Raw genomic sequence first — 18,435 nt, 5'->3', positions numbered from 1 at the left:
AACTTGTTTATAATCATTAAAAATAAAAAGAATCATTTGAAGTAAAATTGTGTTTACCGAACAAAGTGTGTCCGTGTTTTAAAGTCTTGAATTGCTTGTCTTCATTAATCAAAGGGATTCCGCGCCTTTGATCATACTTCTCAGTTCGGTTAAGATCCATCTAGGGACCTGAAAAAACAAGGGATCAATAGTGGTTTTACAATTAAAGAGCGAATAATCGTTTGACCAAAACTGGATTATTCCCAGGCAACTAATAACAAAAAGGCGTTTACCAACTGATTGTCCCGTTATTTTAATATAACTAATTAATATATAATCTTTATATTGGGAATAAACCGTCCTGTTTTAATTAACAAGTTGCTAAGATGATCCACAACCATGCTTAATTATTTGGCAAAGTCAGGATCTAGACGGACACAAACGGACGAAGGAAGGGGATCAAAGGTACTTGTCATTGTGTTTTAAATTTAGTAATGGTGTTTTGGATTCTTTTGGGATCCTCAACCTAAATTAGCACCCTTACAAACTAAACCGGCACCCTCACAACCTAAACCGTCGGTCTAACGGAAGCACTTTATAATACTATCGGGGCATTCGTTTTTCGATTTCCATAAATCTTGTCGGAAACAGTAACAAACCGTTGTTTTTTTTAAAATTCGGTCGGACCCACCTTTTTATTAGGACACTTGATGTTCACGAGTCGAGCCCGAGTCCTTTTTATTAGGACACGTGATGTTCACGAGTCGAGCCCGAGTCGAGCCATGGTGGTTTCGAGCTCGGGCTCGAAATTAAATGGGGCAACTCAACTAAGGCTCTAGCTCGATTTTGAAGTTAAACGAGATTAAGATCGAGCCAACGAGCCGAGCTTAGGTCAATTTTGGCTTGATAACAAAAATGAGCCAACTCAGCTCAGGATGTTTAAAATTAAGTTATTTTAGTTAGTTTTATTCGAGCTTTTATCGAAAAAGCCACGAGCCCGAGCTTCGAGCCTCGAGCTTTTAAAACAGCCAGCCTACTAGATCTTGATGGTTTGTTAATCTGGAATATGGCAGGTATTAAACCGTCGGACGACTGTTTTTCGCAGATATTTTTGAGAAAATAGTTTTGAAGTATGGGTGGTTAAAATGACTATTTTGATCATTTTTCCTAATAATATTATCAAATATCACTTGTTTAAAGTGGATACAACACTTTCTGTTATACGAATCACTTTTGATCATTTCATTCCTAATTAATCTAACAACTTACATCGAAAAATATAGCAGGCCAATTTAAGTATTTAAATATTTTGAAGTCTTCTTTAATTGGTTGTCATCAGGAAATATTTTATTTTTTCTTATTAATTAATTAAATATTGTACTTTAGAGGATGGGATATATAATATCAGAGGATCCATGTATTCCTCTATCTATATATACCTTTGCATGATAATAGTAACTTATACAAACCTAATTATACCATATATAACATCAATTTATTTCTTTCTAGCATCTCTTTTGAAGATGGCCCAAATATATTCATCACATTCCACACTTAATGTTGCTACTACAAAGGTCGTCAATGCGGTTGAACCTCTCCCTAGACGATCAGCAAACTATGCGCCATCGATATGGTCATTTGATGATATTCAATCACTTTCTAGTGAATACACAGTATGATTGAAATAGTATTTCATTTTAGTTACATTTGCACTAATTTAATTTGTAGTATAAGAGTTGTGCTAGCTTATATTTAACCATATATATAGGGTGAAGCTTACAAGGAACGAGCAGATACGTTGAAGGAGGCGGTGAAGATGATGATACACAAAGTGAGAAGTCCATTGAGTACGCTAGAACTGGTTGATGATTTGCATAGACTCGGAATATCATATCATTTTGAAGATGAAATTAGCAATCTCTTAGAAATGATTCACCGCAATTACTACAAAACTCATGTCGAGTGGCATAAAATGGATTTGAACCTTAAAGCACTTGGATTTCGTCTACTGAGGCAATGTGGTTATCTGATTCCCCAAGGTATTATATTGAATTTGTATTCCTTGCATGAAGTTTTATTGATATTTGACTTTGCCCTATGTTTAGAGATATTTCAAAATTTTAAGGACGAGACTCAAGATCTTAAGCCGCACTTAATCAATGATATGATGGGAGTGTTGAATTTGTATGAGGCTTCTTATCATTCATTCGAGGATGAAAGCATATTGGACGATGCTAGAGACTTCACGACAAAATATCTCAAAGAAAATCAAGACAAGATGGATGAGAGTATATCATCATTAGTAAGTCATGCCTTGGAGGTTCCACTACACTTGACAGTGCCAAGGATAAAGACAAAGTGGTTTATTCATGCATATGAGAATAGAGTTGACATGAATCCGATCTTGATCGAGCTTGCAAAATTAGATTTTGATATGGTTCAAGCTGTTTATATTGAAGATCTAAAACACGCATCAAGGTATCAATTCTACGACTGCTTGATACATACTTAGGCGATAGATTAAATTCAGTAACTTAAGTGGTAATTAGGATATATTCAATCTATTTGCATACACTAAACACAAAATTGATGATAGGTGGTGGAGAAATATAGGCTGGGATAAGAAGTTAACCTTTGCTCGTGACAGATTGGTGGAGTGCTTTTTGTGGACTATTGGTTTTAATTACTTGCCTCACCTTAGTCGTGGAAGGAGAAATGTAGCAAAGATCATAGCCTTGGTTACTACTATTGATGATGTCTCTGATGTGTATGGTACTTTGGATGAACTTGAATTGTATACAGATGTTATCGACAGATAAATACTAATTAAAATATTTTTTACGGCCTCCATAGCAAAGATTTCATGAGAACTAAAAGGTTTCTATTTCTTAGATGGGATATCAATGCGGTCGAAGAACTCCCGGATTATATGAAGATTTGTTTCCCTGGACTCTACAACACAATAAATGAGATCACATATGACACATTGATAAACACAAGAATCCTCATCCTTCCATACATAAAGAAAGCAGTAATATTTAATCCATCTTTTTTAAGTATAACAATATTATTAACTCTGGGTATTATTAACAATTTAAGTATAACAATATTGTAGTGGGCAGATTTATGCAAGGCCTACCTTATTGAAGCAAGGTGACACCATAGCGGACATGCACCAACACTCGAAGAGTACTTGGACAATGCTTGTGTTTCAATAGCAACTTCTTTAGTACTCATTCATATTGAGTTTTCAACAAACTTTAGTTCAACCCAAGAGATCCTACAGTGGTTTGAAGAATCTAAGAATATACTTTACTACACGTCGCTCATATGTAGACTTTCTGATGACTTGGGGACATCCTCGGTATGTCTTGTTATAACTAATAAATGTAACCTTATGGCTATAACTAATAAATGTAACCTTATGGTTATATATTGGTTTTCAACCACACATGCATTTATTGTTTAAATTTTACAATGTAGAAACTAAAATTGTCAATTCAATTTTTTTTGTGTGTTCTAAGGACGAAATGGAAAGAGGGGACATTCCAAAGTTGATTCAGTGTTACATGAATGAGAGTGGTGCTACCGAAGACGAAGCTAGAACCTACATCTATAAGTTAATCATGAAAACATGGAAGAAACTTAACAAAGAACGAGCGAGTGCTAAATCTCAGGTTCTACAGCACTTTATTGATAAAGCAATGAATAGTGTTAGGATCACACTCTTCATGTATGTTAAAGGAGATGGGCATGGTCGTCCGAACGTGACTAAATCTCATGTGTTATCATTGTTGTTTAATCCTATACAAGGGATATAACTGTCAATAATCTTTGTGAATTTACCACTTAGATTGTCCGAATCTTATGGGCCGGTGTGCGAGTCAAAGAGTGAAGTTTCCATGAGTTAGTTAAAGTTCATTATATTTCCATTTCGTTTATTAATTTCTTTCCTTTGTATTGTAATTGGCTATATGAAACATTGGTATGTGATGAATATAAGCATCTTGTTCCCACATTAAATAAGTGTGTAAACCTGGTCCAACATTCTTGGTATTAGAGCTTCTAGTTTTTGCAAGTTTGAAGAGTATTCTGGTTCGGCAAATCATAATGTTCAAGGGCAAACAATACATAAAATGTAACATAAAACCCACTTCTAGTCTTTAAAGGTGAGGGATACGAATTTTGGACTATGTGAATGGCGACCTTGCTAATATCTCGTGATCCGTTTGCTGTGGACTGTCTGTGTTGTTGTAATTCAAGCACCCATGAATGTGTTTTTATTTTGGTAAACTTATAAACCAATTCCTTTCTTAAATTGATAAGTCTATGTCACCCTTTTATTGGAACACTTCAGCTGATAATCTGATCGAACTCCTAAATGCACGTGCCTTATCAGTGCATTTAGATCTGCGGTTGGCGCCCGAACAAGGCGGGACCATGATTCCGAGAGTCTCAGACTATTAAGATGATCTATCACTTAACCCTATTAGAAGTGCTTATCTAGCAAATTATCAGAGGAGAGTGGGCAAAGATGGAGCTACTTATACGAGTTCAGCGCGTTTTGCATAGAAATGTTATGGCTTCAAGATCAACCAATGTAGTTCATAAAAGACTTGATTTTGTAATACAAAAGTGATTAGCGATGCAACTTGTTGCTTGTTTACCTTATATTTTAATGTAATTTAATAGATTATTATGAAACCCAAAGTGAAAATGTATCATGCTTAGACACTCGTTGTCTCCGCAGTCCCATAACCATGAGAGAATTGTCTAGGAGTACATATGGTAATTGTTTACCTATCTACATAATCATGTTCTGGAATAGTGCCAAGCCATTCCCAAAATATGAATATGACGAACCAAGGATCTCAGTCCTTTTTGCAAATAATGTTTTCTCAAAATGTTCATTATTTTTCAAAGGTTTTTCAAACGTAGAAAATACTAAAGTTTTCTTTTCCATATGGATGTCTCATTATTCAAACCTTGACATCCCTCTAAGATCATTTATGGATATAAAATTGATCAAAACGAACTTTTTGGCATGGTATCCCAACTTGAAGAAAGTTGTCAAAGGCCGGTTAAAATTTTCATCTTCTAAAATTTCCAACTTTTATATCATAAATTTCATGTTTGCTTATGTAGACGTCATTCACTAATCTAAAACAAGTATTTAGAAAGCTTAAATATATACCTAAAACTAGTACGAGTAAGTAAGACCGCTAATCACTGCTGATAAAAATCTTCATATAAGCATTGTAGAGAAGATACTTCGTAGTCTAACTCCTAAGTTTGATTATGTTGTACCCCAGGGGCGGACCTGTATAACAATCGGGATAACCTCTGCTACCCCTCAACTTTTAGTCAGTAGTGCAAATTTTTTTCTTTTTTTTGTTGGTTTTCATATTACGCTACCCTTGAAAAAAAATTTACGTTACCCTTATATGTTTAAAGCTCAACCAATTTAAAAGTTCAAACAAATTAAACCCAAATAAAGGTTGAAGCCCAAAGCAATTAAAACCCAATAAATGCTCTATCAAAACATGAATAAAATGTGCAACAATGATCTAATGCGAAAGGTATTCTATTATATTTTAAGAGTCCTGAATTTGTGTTTTATATACATTTGTTAGAAGATATTTTCGTCCTCACAAATGCTCTATCAAAACTTCTTCAAAAAAGAGTCAAGACTTGTTAGAAGCGCCTAGATTTATACGTGGGACAACCCAAGCATTGAATAATCTAAGACAAAACAGGTTTAACAAGATGTTAGCAAGAGTGACATTTCATTTTTAAAAAAATAAACTAAATTAAAATGTTAGATATGACAGAAAGTTATGATAATCAAAGAAACCGAAAGAATGTCATTTCTAATCGACATCATTTTGATATTGAAGTTTTTAATACAGTTTTGGATATGCAAATTCAAGAACTTGGAAATAGATTTTGTAACAACTTGGTTTTTCTATTTTAAATTACCGGACCCACTTTTATATTCGGGAAAACCTTATCAATTATTAATATTGAGCTATTTAATTATAATATGATTTTTGATTATTACTTATTATATATATACAACTTTCAAGATATTACGATTATTACCCTAGACTAAACTATTATCCTTAACTGATTTCATTTATAAACTGTAAGGACCTGGATGCAAATATATCATTTTATAACTCAAACATGGTTCAACCAGGAGCCCATACCCGGAACCCGTACCCAAGACCCGAATCCGTGACCCTTTTTGTTTCTTGGACCTTAATTATCGCGTTATACTTGGAATTGATTAGTGTGTTTGATTCTCATACCAAAACGTCCTTACCGACAATTGTAATTAGGAAACCTGAGCTGTTATAACGCGTATTGCTTATTGTACCTAGCTGTGAAACCCGTTCATCATAATACACGAAAACGACCACCATAATTCAATTAACCTCGCAGATAGGACACCCTAGACGGCGCATATTGATCCACCTTATCTAATTAGATTTTCGTCATCGTCTGCACGGTGTTTAAAGACCCTATATGGCCGTCGGGTTTCGTTATAGTTCACCCACAATACAACAACGTTTGAGGTAATTGATTTAAGCAACATGTTCATTTTTATATCAGTAACGTTAATCCTAACCTTAATCAAACGCATATAACACCGATTGATCGATTTAGGATTTTAGGGTTTATAACTATTTGGGGAAAAATATAAATTCAGTATATAATAATTAGTTTTTATACATTAACCAGTTGTAAGCTTGGTTCAGTTGGTTTGAGTCCGTGGCTTAAGAGCCAGTGGTTGCGGGTTCGAATCTGGAAACCTTATTTTTTAGCTGTTAGTTTCTTTTATTAGTTTTGATTTAACTCTTATAATTAATTTTAATAAATGGTGAATTATATTAATTATTAGATAAATATTATTTTATTTAAACCGACATCTTGGAGTATATGTTCTTGTTAAATCTCGTTAAAAGCTCGTTTACACACACACACTTATACATATACATATATATATGTGTGTGTATATGTATTATAAGTACATTTTAATAATAAAAATAAATCTAACTCTTTTTATTTAAAACCCGACACTTTGATTCACGTTTCGTCATCATTGAACGTCTTTATAAACTTATTTATAGATATATTAATAAGCGTATTAAATAGATTTTCGTTAAAAGATTTAAACAAAATATTTATTTATATCTTAGTACTAATTATATTCAATTATCTACACATTATTTTAATTATCTATTTATTTATATATTAGTAACTTATTTATTAAAATAAATAAAGGTATATTTAAATTTAAACTATTTTATTTAGTTTGTATATTAAATTATTTATTTATATCTTATTATACAATCATATCTTATATACTACAAAAAGAGCTATTTGTTACGGCCAAATCTGTAGCAAATCTGTAGCAAACCTGGTGTTTGCTACGGATTTGCTACGGATTTCGTCCGTAAGTACAAGTCTCGTAGCTAACTTATTTGCTACGTAATTTTGCTACGAAATCAGAATTTTGCTACGAATTTAGCTATCAAAAGAAACATCGTCGTTTTAGCTATATTAGTCACAGATTTTGCTACAAATTTGTTTGCTACGAAGTTTTAGCTACAAATTATTTGTTACAGAATTTTGCTACGTTTTTTTAGCTACGGACTTTTAGCTATAGAATTTTGCTACGATTTTATAACTATGTATTTTTGCTACGGATTTTGCTATGAAATATAGCTATGAATTTTAACTGATTTTTGCTACAAATGTAGCTACACAAATTTGCATCATTTAGCTACGGATTATATGAGGTATTAGCTACATATTTTCTATGCATTTTGTATATTGTTTTAAAATCTTTTCTTTTTTAATATATTTATCTATTTTCTTCATGTAAACATTATATAAAAGTTTATAAAATATCATGATAAAGATAAATATCCAAATTAAACCAATTTAGCATAAAATATCCAAATGTAATACAAGATCCAATCATCCAAAATAAAATAGAATAAAAATTGAAATTTCCATATATCTTAAGTTGGTAGAAGGCTTTGTTGCTGATTTTGTGATAATAACTAAAGTTTCTCATTCATTTTTGCTAACAGTCTCGCATTTTCTTCAATTTTCTCCAACATAGCCTGCTTTTCTACTTTTCCTCGTTCCAACTCTGCTACTTTTTCCCGTTCTAACTCAGTATTTTTTCCTCCAATTGTTGCACCTGTAATTAATTATATTAACGCTCAATATTCTATAGAAAAAAAAACTCTTCTTGTAGATAAAAAAATTACTAGTTTGTAAATATGTGTGACCAGTTTGTAAGTTAGCTACTTCGTTTAATATTAAACCTCATATAAATTATATAATATTCTACATTCTTGTCTAGTTTTATACACAAGCAAGTGAAACCCACAAGCTTCTCCCAAAAAACTTGTTTCAAACACCGGACGTACCCATATGTAACTGGTCTAGTTACAGGTTGTACACAGTGCACACTCTGTGTATATTTTTATCTAATATAAAATGCAAACCTTATTACTTCTCGCCGATGGAAAGAAATCTGTATTTGGCTTTGCTGGTGCACCCGTCAACACGACATACGGATCGGTGATGTTGCTAGTCCCGTACAGCCGACGTTTTTTCGTCCCCCCAGCAACACTTAACCACAATTCCATATCGAATTCCGGGTGTAAGCTAATGTCATCTCCATACTTCTTTACAATGAGTTTCTTATATGATTACTAAGATAGAACATAAAAATTAGTACGTTAACATTATATAATTAGTTAGTGAAAAACATAGATTTACAAAGTAAACGAAACTTACATAAGCTTCGCCCGCCCTTGTGTCAACCCAATCCACATTTTTCTCTTGATTAATGTCTTCCACATCATCGACTTCCACCAAATCAACATCTGCCAACTCACTACAAACCGGCAACTTATCTAAGGGTCTTGACCCCTTCTTTGCGTGTGTTTGTAACCAGAATTCACCAAACTTAACACGCCGCTTGAATGTGTGGTCCTACAAAGTACATATTTATAAGTTAGTAAAAAAAATTAGTGCTGGTGATGTATTAAATGAGTGTGTGTTTGTGTGTGTATTTCAAATTCTAACATGTTAAATCAAATCATTAGTAACGGTTCGATTCGGTTTTTGATGTTCAAAAACCATTACTAACGGACGATGTATTAAATATGACATATTAATATTTCTTACCATCTCTTTTCTAACCGTAATAAAGCTTTTTGAGCCAACAGTATGTCTACCACCTGTCACTTTCTCTCTGTTTTTGCTGTTTTGAGAAGACTTGTCTTGCCACGAACCGGTACTCCAAACCTTAGAAAATATAAACAATACACCACAATCAACAATAATAATACTTTTGTAGTCAACTAAAAGGAGAATATTAATATTAATATATATATATATATATAGAGAGAGAGAGAGAGACACATATAGACACAAACACACACTTACTCATCATTTTCAACCCAAATCCAAATGCGATTTTCAGGTGTAGGTATCGGAGGTGGGACGACCGCTCCCCGGCCTATAGCAATGGGTTCATCCTCATCATCACTAGGCTCATGGAGAAGTTGATATGCTTTTGTAGTTGGTTGTTCCCTATAGTCTGTACTCCCATGACCGTTAACTTGATTGCTACCTCGACCACCATCTCGACCCCTACCCCCTCTGGTTGAACTATGTGCCGTAGTTTCTTAAAGAAAAAAAAAACAAGTCTGTTAGTATTAAAAGAGATGTAAAATTAAGTTATAAATAAGTTTAAAGGCATTAATAAGACAATTCTAAATAGTTTATAGTGTCATCCGGTTCTTCAATCCGAGCCGACCGGTTCAAGCAGTTCAAACTTCCTGAACACTATTTGACTGACTAACACTAAGTAAAAGTGTGATAAATGAAAAGTAATTCTATAGTGCAAAAATAAAATTTATATTAAACAAACAAACTTAAGGTTATAGGTTGTTAATACCATGACAATTACCTCGCCTACTACTGGGACCACCACCTCGACCTCTACCACCTCCTCCTTCATTGTGCGCCATAATTCTTACAACAAAACATAAATATTAATATTAACAAGGACTGTTATGTATAGCATGAATAAACAACATAACTTAAAATTTTAAAATAGAAACATACCTTTTTCCTTGGAGGTCTATCAAGTCCCTACCGTCTTCGTCACCAGCATCACCACCATTATTTTCACCATCATCACTATTGTCACCATCTTCGAAATCCTCATTGAAATCATCATTATCATCCTCGATGATATCCTTTGACATGTCTCGTAATGTCTTTGACATATCTAACGGCCTTGCTAAACTAGTCCCCTGATCACCACCGTACACCCGGCTATGACTACTAGTTCCAGCTCTACGCGATGCAAGCCCAGGACCTTTTGGAGGTCGTACAATCACATACTTCCCATGCCTCCAGACAGTAGGTTTATCATGTGCACCTCTACTAGGATCAGGCTCCGAAGACTTAATGCCACGATCATTGCATCCCCGCGCAACTTGTTTTGTCTTTCCACCACGGAGACCATTAGTAGCACCACGACGACCACCACCACCACCGGGGTTATCCTTACTACCATTCATAATGTATACACCTTACATACAAATAAGTATATATATGTCAACAATAGGTTAAAAAACTAGCATTCAATAATATACAAACTACATTATATATATATATATAACATTTAAAAGATCCACATATGTGTATCCAAAAACTACGAGAACTCAAACATGGAAATTTTAACATAGTTCTTCACAAAAACATGAAGATGAAAAACTACAACAATATGCAATACTCTTTAATTTTTGCATTCAAAAATTCATATTATCTAAAAAAAGGCATATTTATTCTACAATATACACATGAAGATGAAATTATAAAAATCATATATAAAAATACAATATGCAGTACTGTTTGTTTTTTTTTCACAAAACATTCATATATTCATTTGCAATACATTTCAAGCAATTTCTCATTTTCCCGTTTTAGTAGGGGTGTGCGTGGTGCGGTTTTGGGCTAAAACCGAAACAAAAACCAAACTTTGGTTTTTGATTTTTAAAACTGTTTGGTTTCGGTGTTTTGGTTTTCGATTTTTGGGTTCGGTTTGGTTTTGGATGCGGTTTTTTCAGTTTTGCTAATCGGGCCAAAAATTTTTGGAAAAAAAGAATTATTATTGCAGATTTGCTGATTCACGCTTAAGGCAATACATTCTAAGCAATTTCTCCTTTTTTAAATTGCAATATAAAGCTATTCTACACAAGAACATGAAGATGAAATCCGTAACAGTTTCAAACACAAATGATTTGTCTACTATAGAATAAAGGTTTATTACAAAAAACAAACAAACTCAATGATAAAGAACAAGAGATATTACCTTCGACTAATAGGAGTTCGATTAGGGTTGTATAAGATAGTCCGATTGAGGATAGAATGCGTGGGGAAGAATCCGATTAGTCCGACTAGGGCTCAGTTAGTGCTTCATCACCGTGGTGGTTGTTTTGAGGAGAGAATGCGTGGTAAATAAAAATGCGCAGGCTTTGGGTTGATTAGGGTTTCCAATTTATGAGAAAAGAATGAGCGGGCTCATTTGATCTTGATTTGAGCGGGATTACAGTTTAGGAGAAAGGAATTACTCCAATGTTGAATGAGATTTGGAATCTTGAATGAGATTTGGGCACATAATCATTTATTTGCAATGGTAATAAAGTTAATGTTAATGGTGAAATAATTATATAGCCCACTAATTAGCCATATATACTACGTTTGTTTTTCTCTTTTTTTTTAAATAGAAATAGCCTAGGATTAAGTTATATTACACAATAATAAATATATATTTATAAATTTGAAACGACCTGAATCATATCTCACAAATATTCTATTTTGGTCCAATATCATGAATAGTATATTTTGCTCCAATTTAATATTATGTTTTGAGTAATTATTGGGAAATTTTTAATTAATAAGACTATTAATAACAATGACCATAGAGATTAATTGATCAATTGATAAACACCTTAATTTCAAACATAACTCAAATCACATCGAAATCTTAATCCATTAAAGTATGTTATATCATTTATAATTAATTCATATTAATATTATTTAACTAGGAATTTCTTGAAGGTATATCCCGAAGGGTTTACTTTTCTCATCATCCTTATTTGTATTTCGTTCATCAAATCAAGTGAGTAATCACTCCCCTATTTTACTTGTTTTCAAATGTTTTGAGGACACTTGTGTACCATCTATTATATTATTTATCTTATTATTTCTCAAACGCAAACTGTGATCTTTGTGTTGTGTATCAATTGAATGATTGCCTGTTACTTGCTATTTGCTTATTTGCTTACTTGAATCGCATTCGGAGAGGTCCAACATAATCTCATTATAGTATGATCATACGACCGTCATAGTGGCCGGAGCCCGATCGCATTGGCAATGGTTTCACCGACACCTCATTTTTGGTAACCAATGCCCATTCGCATGGCAACGGTTTAGCCCTTTCTTTATGGTTGATTGTTTATGTATGTGCTATGGTTTAATTGTTTATGCTCACAGATAACAGTTTTGCCTATTTTTATTCATTTATATCATTATATATTATTACCACTTTTGTTTGTGTCAAAACTGGTGATCTACTCACTCAACATGTGTTGTTGACAAACATATATTTTGTACGCATTTGTAGGTTATAGATTTGGATTACTTATCGAACTGAAACTCACGTAGAGATGACCTTAGGATGTTAAACATAAACAAGAATAGTTGGTTTTGTATTGTAATTTTCTCTATTTTTGTTGTACTTAAATGTTCGTTGACAATTAATAAATTAATTAGATATTGTCGCTTTACAATTGCATGATAGTACCTTGTGAGCTGTGGTAATCTGCTCACGCCCCGACATTTCCGCCGTAGGTTGGGGTGTGACAGATTTTGTGAGGTCTCAACTTGTTTGTTAGAAAATATGTTTGTTTTAAATCCTTGTGATTCGTTTTCTTAGTTTTGCATGTCTAATATAGCGTCATTTTCTTAGATGTATCTGAATGATTTTAGTAATGAAGAAAGAATGTGTATTTTGGGTGATATTACGACCTTTATCACACTTTAAAGGAAGATGATGCAAATTTGGGTGGAAAGTGTGATCTTGCTTAGACTAAAGGGTGTGGATGCCATTTTGCTTCCCACTTTGCAATGACACGTCAGCGCCACATCATACCACACTCCACTCAACTATCTACTATAATATCATGGAAATGGTCATCAACTCACCACTTTCCTTCTTTTTCAAATAAAGTAATTTTTATACAGCTAAAACTAATTAATTTAATATAACTTAAATTAATTTACTATAAATAAAATAAAAATATAATTACATTCACTAAACTTAATTATACCTAAATTTGGGTTTCAAAACTAAATTTGTACTTGAAAAGGGGGCTGCTAAATTGTTTAAGGTTGGCCCAAAATATAAAATTGGGCTTTAAAAAAATATAACCCTAAAATTAGTATCTTATTCTATTATCTTCCTCTTCGTCTGGTTTTGTTTGAATGGCTTCGGGTTTTTTTTTTTAATTTTTTCTTCTTATCTTGAATAATAACATTGAAGAGCATACTAAAAAAGTGGGAATTATTTATTGAAAAAGGTGGATGTTAGCGACGTTTTGATCAGTAAACTTGCCACAACATTTTCGCCGATGGGCGGCACCAGTGGTGCCGGGGCGGTGTTTGCCGATGACACCGCTTGCCATGTCATCTGGAGAGCGGCATTTCGACGTGTAACATCCCGTTTTTTCGTTTCATTTAATAAAATAAATTATGAGTTATTATGAGTCGGGCTTGTGTTGGGTTAAATAGATATGAGTTATGAACTTGAGTTAAAAAGGAAGAAGAAAATATCATGGGCTTGAGCCCATGACCCATCATATATAAACAATAATTCACCCTTAATCTATTCATTTACACATATTCCTTACACCATCCAAAACACACACTTAAGCTCTCTCTAGTTTCTCTTTTCTCTAGCCGAACCAAGAAGGAAAACCGATCCCGACCCGAGGTAATGATAGTATGATGTTGTATGGATCAAAACCCGCTAGATTTAGTTGCGAAACGACGAGCCGACACTCTTAAACCGCTAAAGTGAGATCCGGGTGGAATCGGGTAAAAACCGAAAAAAAGATGAGCTTAGGGGTCACCCTGGCTCAGATCTGGATTGAACGGGACGAAAAACGGTGAAAAACGGTCGAAAACGAGTGAGACATCGTTTTTCCGGCGAAATCGCGGTTTTTCGGCGACGACGGCACCGGAAAGGCTACGCCGGAAAACGGCGTACGAGGTTAAGCGTGTCAGAGAATGTTTCTGACAATCTTTGACCTAACCCTAATTCGTTAACGGAAGTTTAACGAACTAGCCTAATTCGTATGTTGATTCGTTAAAGAAAGAATTACGAACTAGCCTTAGTTCGTATTCAAATTCGTTAAGGAAAAGATAACAAATTAACCCCAATACGTTGTGCCCATTCGCTAAAGTCCAATTCGTTATGATGACCGGTTCGTTATAAAAGGTTCAGTTCGTCTTAAAGGCCAATTCGTTATAAAGGCCAATTGGCTATGAAGGACAAATCGTTATGAAGTAACGAATTAGCCAATTGGCTATGAAAAGCAGAAGTAACGAACGAACCCCAATTGAGTAACGAACTAGAAGTTTAATAAAATGATAGAATGGTCCCTGGACTTAGAAAAGAATGATTTAATTACAAAGAAGCCTTCGAACTTTTTAAGTTAGCAAATTAAATAATAACTTAAAATCCTAATGGAGAATGTGTTAAGATAGTTAATGAAAATAAAATTTTTCCAAGCTGACCTGACAGCTCAAACCAGCCAGGGGCTCTGCCCCTTGGACCCGGCTAGGAGTTGCCGCCCCTAAAACCCCGCTGCCAGGAATTATATTATTGTGGCACATCAAACCTTCCGAACCGGGGTGTTACATTTAGTGCATGCCAATCATGAATATCTTTTCATGAATGACTTACTGATGGTTTTTCTTGACTTTTTTTGTTTTATTACTTTTTAAATATTCGTCGGTAAGATAGCATTTTTAATTTCTTTAAAGTTTGTCAATAAGTCCGTCGCTAAAAGGTCGATAGGTGATGCGCTGGTTGTATCTATCGACTATCGATAATCTTGTACAAATCAGATTAACTGCATTTTGATTTCCGACGCTTTACAGTAGGATAACCGACGGTTTACGGTTTACTTGCACTCATTTTTTGATAGTGATTAAGTTTCTGATATCCCTTCTGGGTTCTTCTTCATACACAGGATGTCCCCAACTCTTCAGTAAGTAGTTAAAGCTAAAAAAAACTTCAACAAACTTGGTATATATATTAAAATGCGATGAAAACACAAAGACAACTGCTCCAACTCCATTACAATATATAAGCAAGTGCGTTAATGGGATGCTCTCTAGCATCTTATTTTATAAATAAAGCTTAACATCCAATAAAAGAGCATGCCAATCTCCTTCGCCACACACCTTGTTGATTACTTTGTCCCTTAGATTGGACTAAAAAGCAATGATGATAAGTGAGATTTAGTTATTTCAGGACGAGCATGCCCATCTCCTTGCCCATACATGAATTGTGCCGTCCTAGCCATGTTTGATGCATACTCGATGTACTCTTGAGAAAATTGAGTATTAGCACGCGCCCGTTCTTTGTTAAGTTTCTTCCATGTGTCCCCAATCAATTCTTTGATGTACCTTCTAGCTTCTTCTTCCGTAGCACCACTCTCATTCATGTAACATTGGATTGATTTTGGAGTGTCGCCTCTTGCTAGTTCATCCTTTAAGATATTAGAGAATGTGTAAGTTTATTCATTTTCATTCTATATTTGATATAATCAACATTTTCAAATTCTGAAATAAGTTTTGGTAAACAAAGTATGAATGATGTTGTCTTCCCAAAATTTACTAATACTAAGAATAGATACAATTAAAAGGAAATGCATACTGTGGATGTCCCTAAGTCATCAGCCAGTCGTAAGATTAGTGATGAGTAGCGATCTAATGCCTCAAATTCTTCCATGTGTTGCAAGATTTCTTGGGTTGCACCAACCGATGTAGCAAATTTAAAATGCATGAGTAATGTTGGACCAGATATTGATATATAGCCATTATCCAAGTACTCTTTGAGTGTGGGTGTATATCCACTATAGTTCCACCTTGCTTCGACAAGGTAAGTCTTGCATAAATCCGCCCACTACAATATTACCATTCCGAAAAATAAGACAGAGATAAAAAATCAAACATTACAATATTTTTATAGATTGAGCTCAAAGATGGTGTAATATAATTATTACTGCTTTCTTGAGGTATGGAAGGATGAGGATTCCTGTGTTTGTCAATGTGTCGTATGAGATCTCATTAATCGTGTTGTAGAATCCGAGGAAAGCTATCTTCATATACTCCGGGAGTTTCTCAATTGCATTGATATCCCATCTATTAATTAGATGTTTTATAATCATTCATAACATTTGTTAATAAACACAAACTTAATTCTATCAAGTGAGTTATCATTTACCTATCTATAATATCAGTAAACTGTTGAAGTTCATCCAATGTGCCATACACATCATAAATATCGTCTATAGTTGTAATCATGGCAGCAGCCCTTGCTAGTGACCTCCTACCATGGCTATAGTGAGGTTGGTACCCAAAACCAATAGTCCACAGAAAACTCGGCACCACACTGTCTCGAATGAAGCGGAACTTCTCAACCCATTTTGTATTTCTCCACCACCTATTGATCGATCATATTATTATGTTACTCTTATTTATTAAAGGTCCATATATATATTTTAAAATGTAGTATGTGTAACCGCCTGGGCCATACTAAATGAGTAAATGATACCTTGAAGCCTCTTTTAGATCTTCAATATGGACGGCTTGGACCATATTAAAATCTAATTTGGCAAGCTCCAACAATGTGGGATTCATGTCGCTTGTTTTCTCAAATACTCTGATATACCATTCTGACTCTACTCTTGGCACTCTCAAATGAAGTGGAAGCTCCAAAGCATGGCTTACTAATGATGATATAATCTCGTCCATCTTGTCTTTATTTTCTTCGAGATATTTTGTGGTGAAGTCTCTCATATCGTCCAGTATGCTTTCATCATCGAATGAATGATATGAAGCCTCGTATAAATTCAGCATTCCCCTCATATCCTCGGACGAGTGTGGGTTAAGATTTTGAGTCTTGTCCTTAAAGTTTTGAAATATATCTAAATAAGCATTAGGATTAGTCTAAGTTTAGATATAGTTAGCATAACTGCAAGCACCGAAAACCGATATAAATATACAACTTATAATTAGTTTCCATTTGGTTACCTTTTTTGGTCACGTTAAATCATTAAGTAGGTTTCTTAACTTTGTACATACCTTGAGGAATCTGAAAACCATGTTGTCTAAGTAGTCTAAATCCAAGGGCTTTAAGGTTCAAATCCATTGTATTCCACTTGTCATGAGTTTTGTAGTAATTGTTGTAAATAACCTCTAACAGATTTCTAATTTCATCCTCAAATTGATACGAAATTCCGAGTCTTTGCAAATCATCAACCAACTCTAGGGTACTCAATGGGCTTCCCACCTTGTGTGTCATCATCTTCACCGCATCCTTCAAAGTATCCGCTCTTGCCTTGCAATCTTCTCCCTAAATAGTCAAGTTAGAAGAATTGTTCATCATAAATACCGATATGAATTAAAAGAACACGTAAATAATAATATAGGCACAATCTTACTGTGTATTCACTAGAAAGTGACTGAACATAGTCGAACGACCATAACGACGGCGCATAGTTTGCTGATCGTCTAGTGACAGGTTCAACCGCTGTAATAGCCTTTGCAATGACATTCACCTTTGACGTGGATTTTGATGAGTATGGTGGCTTCCGAATTTCAAATTTTCTTAATGTTTCATGATGATTTTTGCAATAGAGAATTGAACAAGAAAAGGAGCAAATTGACACCATACTGAAAGAGTTATATATCTATGTTTGTTTGAGTTATTGTGATCATGCATATGCTAACGAGATATATATAGACAGGAAAGATATAAACGTATGGTAAAAATAGATGGGCGCTAGTGTAAAGAACTAAAAACGAGACACTTTACCATATAAAGAACAACGAGTGAAAGTAAACTCTTTAAATAACCCGTTCTATAAATTCATTATGTGTAAAGAACAAAACTTATAATTTTGTATCATTTGAGATGTTATAGAGTGTAAGAATATTGACCTAAAAAAACTACTATGGGTATTGTGGAGGGGGCGATAGGAGTTTGTCACCGGGTGGAGAGATGATGAGGTGGTGATCAGTTAAAGGAGGGTGGGGCGATTTATGGGCGAGAACACCGCA

At 34.2% G+C, this 18,435-nt stretch overlaps 3 protein-coding genes across 3 annotated transcripts; 1 reads left to right on the top strand and 2 right to left on the bottom strand.

The window, feature by feature from the left end:
* The first annotated feature begins 1,343 nt into the window (after window positions 1-1,343).
* Window positions 1,344-3,800, top strand: LOC143618848 (R-linalool synthase QH1, chloroplastic-like). Its single transcript, XM_077090923.1, has 6 exons — window positions 1,344-1,652; window positions 1,748-2,018; window positions 2,085-2,457; window positions 2,576-2,773; window positions 2,872-3,010; window positions 3,504-3,800. Exons 1-6 carry the CDS (start codon window positions 1,395-1,397, stop codon window positions 3,798-3,800), a joined length of 1,536 nt encoding a protein of 511 aa, XP_076947038.1. The 5' UTR covers window positions 1,344-1,394.
* A 4,251-nt stretch (window positions 3,801-8,051) lies between these two features.
* LOC143618846 (uncharacterized) lies at window positions 8,052-10,987 on the bottom strand. Its single transcript, XM_077090922.1, has 7 exons — window positions 10,138-10,987; window positions 9,980-10,044; window positions 9,454-9,694; window positions 9,193-9,304; window positions 8,800-8,997; window positions 8,513-8,687; window positions 8,052-8,194 (listed from the first exon to the last, which is right to left on the bottom strand). The coding sequence occupies exons 1-7, from the start codon at window positions 10,596-10,598 to the stop codon at window positions 8,052-8,054; spliced, it is 1,395 nt and encodes a 464-aa protein (XP_076947037.1). The 5' UTR covers window positions 10,599-10,987.
* Window positions 10,988-16,399: 5,412 nt separating this feature from the next.
* On the bottom strand, window positions 16,400-18,149 carry LOC143618912 (R-linalool synthase QH1, chloroplastic-like). Its single transcript, XM_077090961.1, has 4 exons — window positions 17,817-18,149; window positions 17,458-17,728; window positions 16,928-17,300; window positions 16,400-16,816 (listed from the first exon to the last, which is right to left on the bottom strand). Exons 1-4 carry the CDS (start codon window positions 18,045-18,047, stop codon window positions 16,594-16,596), a joined length of 1,098 nt encoding a protein of 365 aa, XP_076947076.1. The 5' UTR covers window positions 18,048-18,149; the 3' UTR covers window positions 16,400-16,593.
* Between the last annotated feature and the right edge of the window lie 286 nt (window positions 18,150-18,435).

Source organism: Bidens hawaiensis, unplaced genomic scaffold (assembly GCF_021521415.1).
Source record: "Bidens hawaiensis isolate Kalapana, Puna unplaced genomic scaffold, B.hawaiensis_p1.1 tig00002343_1, whole genome shotgun sequence".
In the NCBI taxonomy this organism is placed as follows: Eukaryota; Viridiplantae; Streptophyta; class Magnoliopsida; order Asterales; family Asteraceae; genus Bidens; species Bidens hawaiensis.
This window is presented reverse-complemented; position numbering and strand designations above follow the sequence as displayed.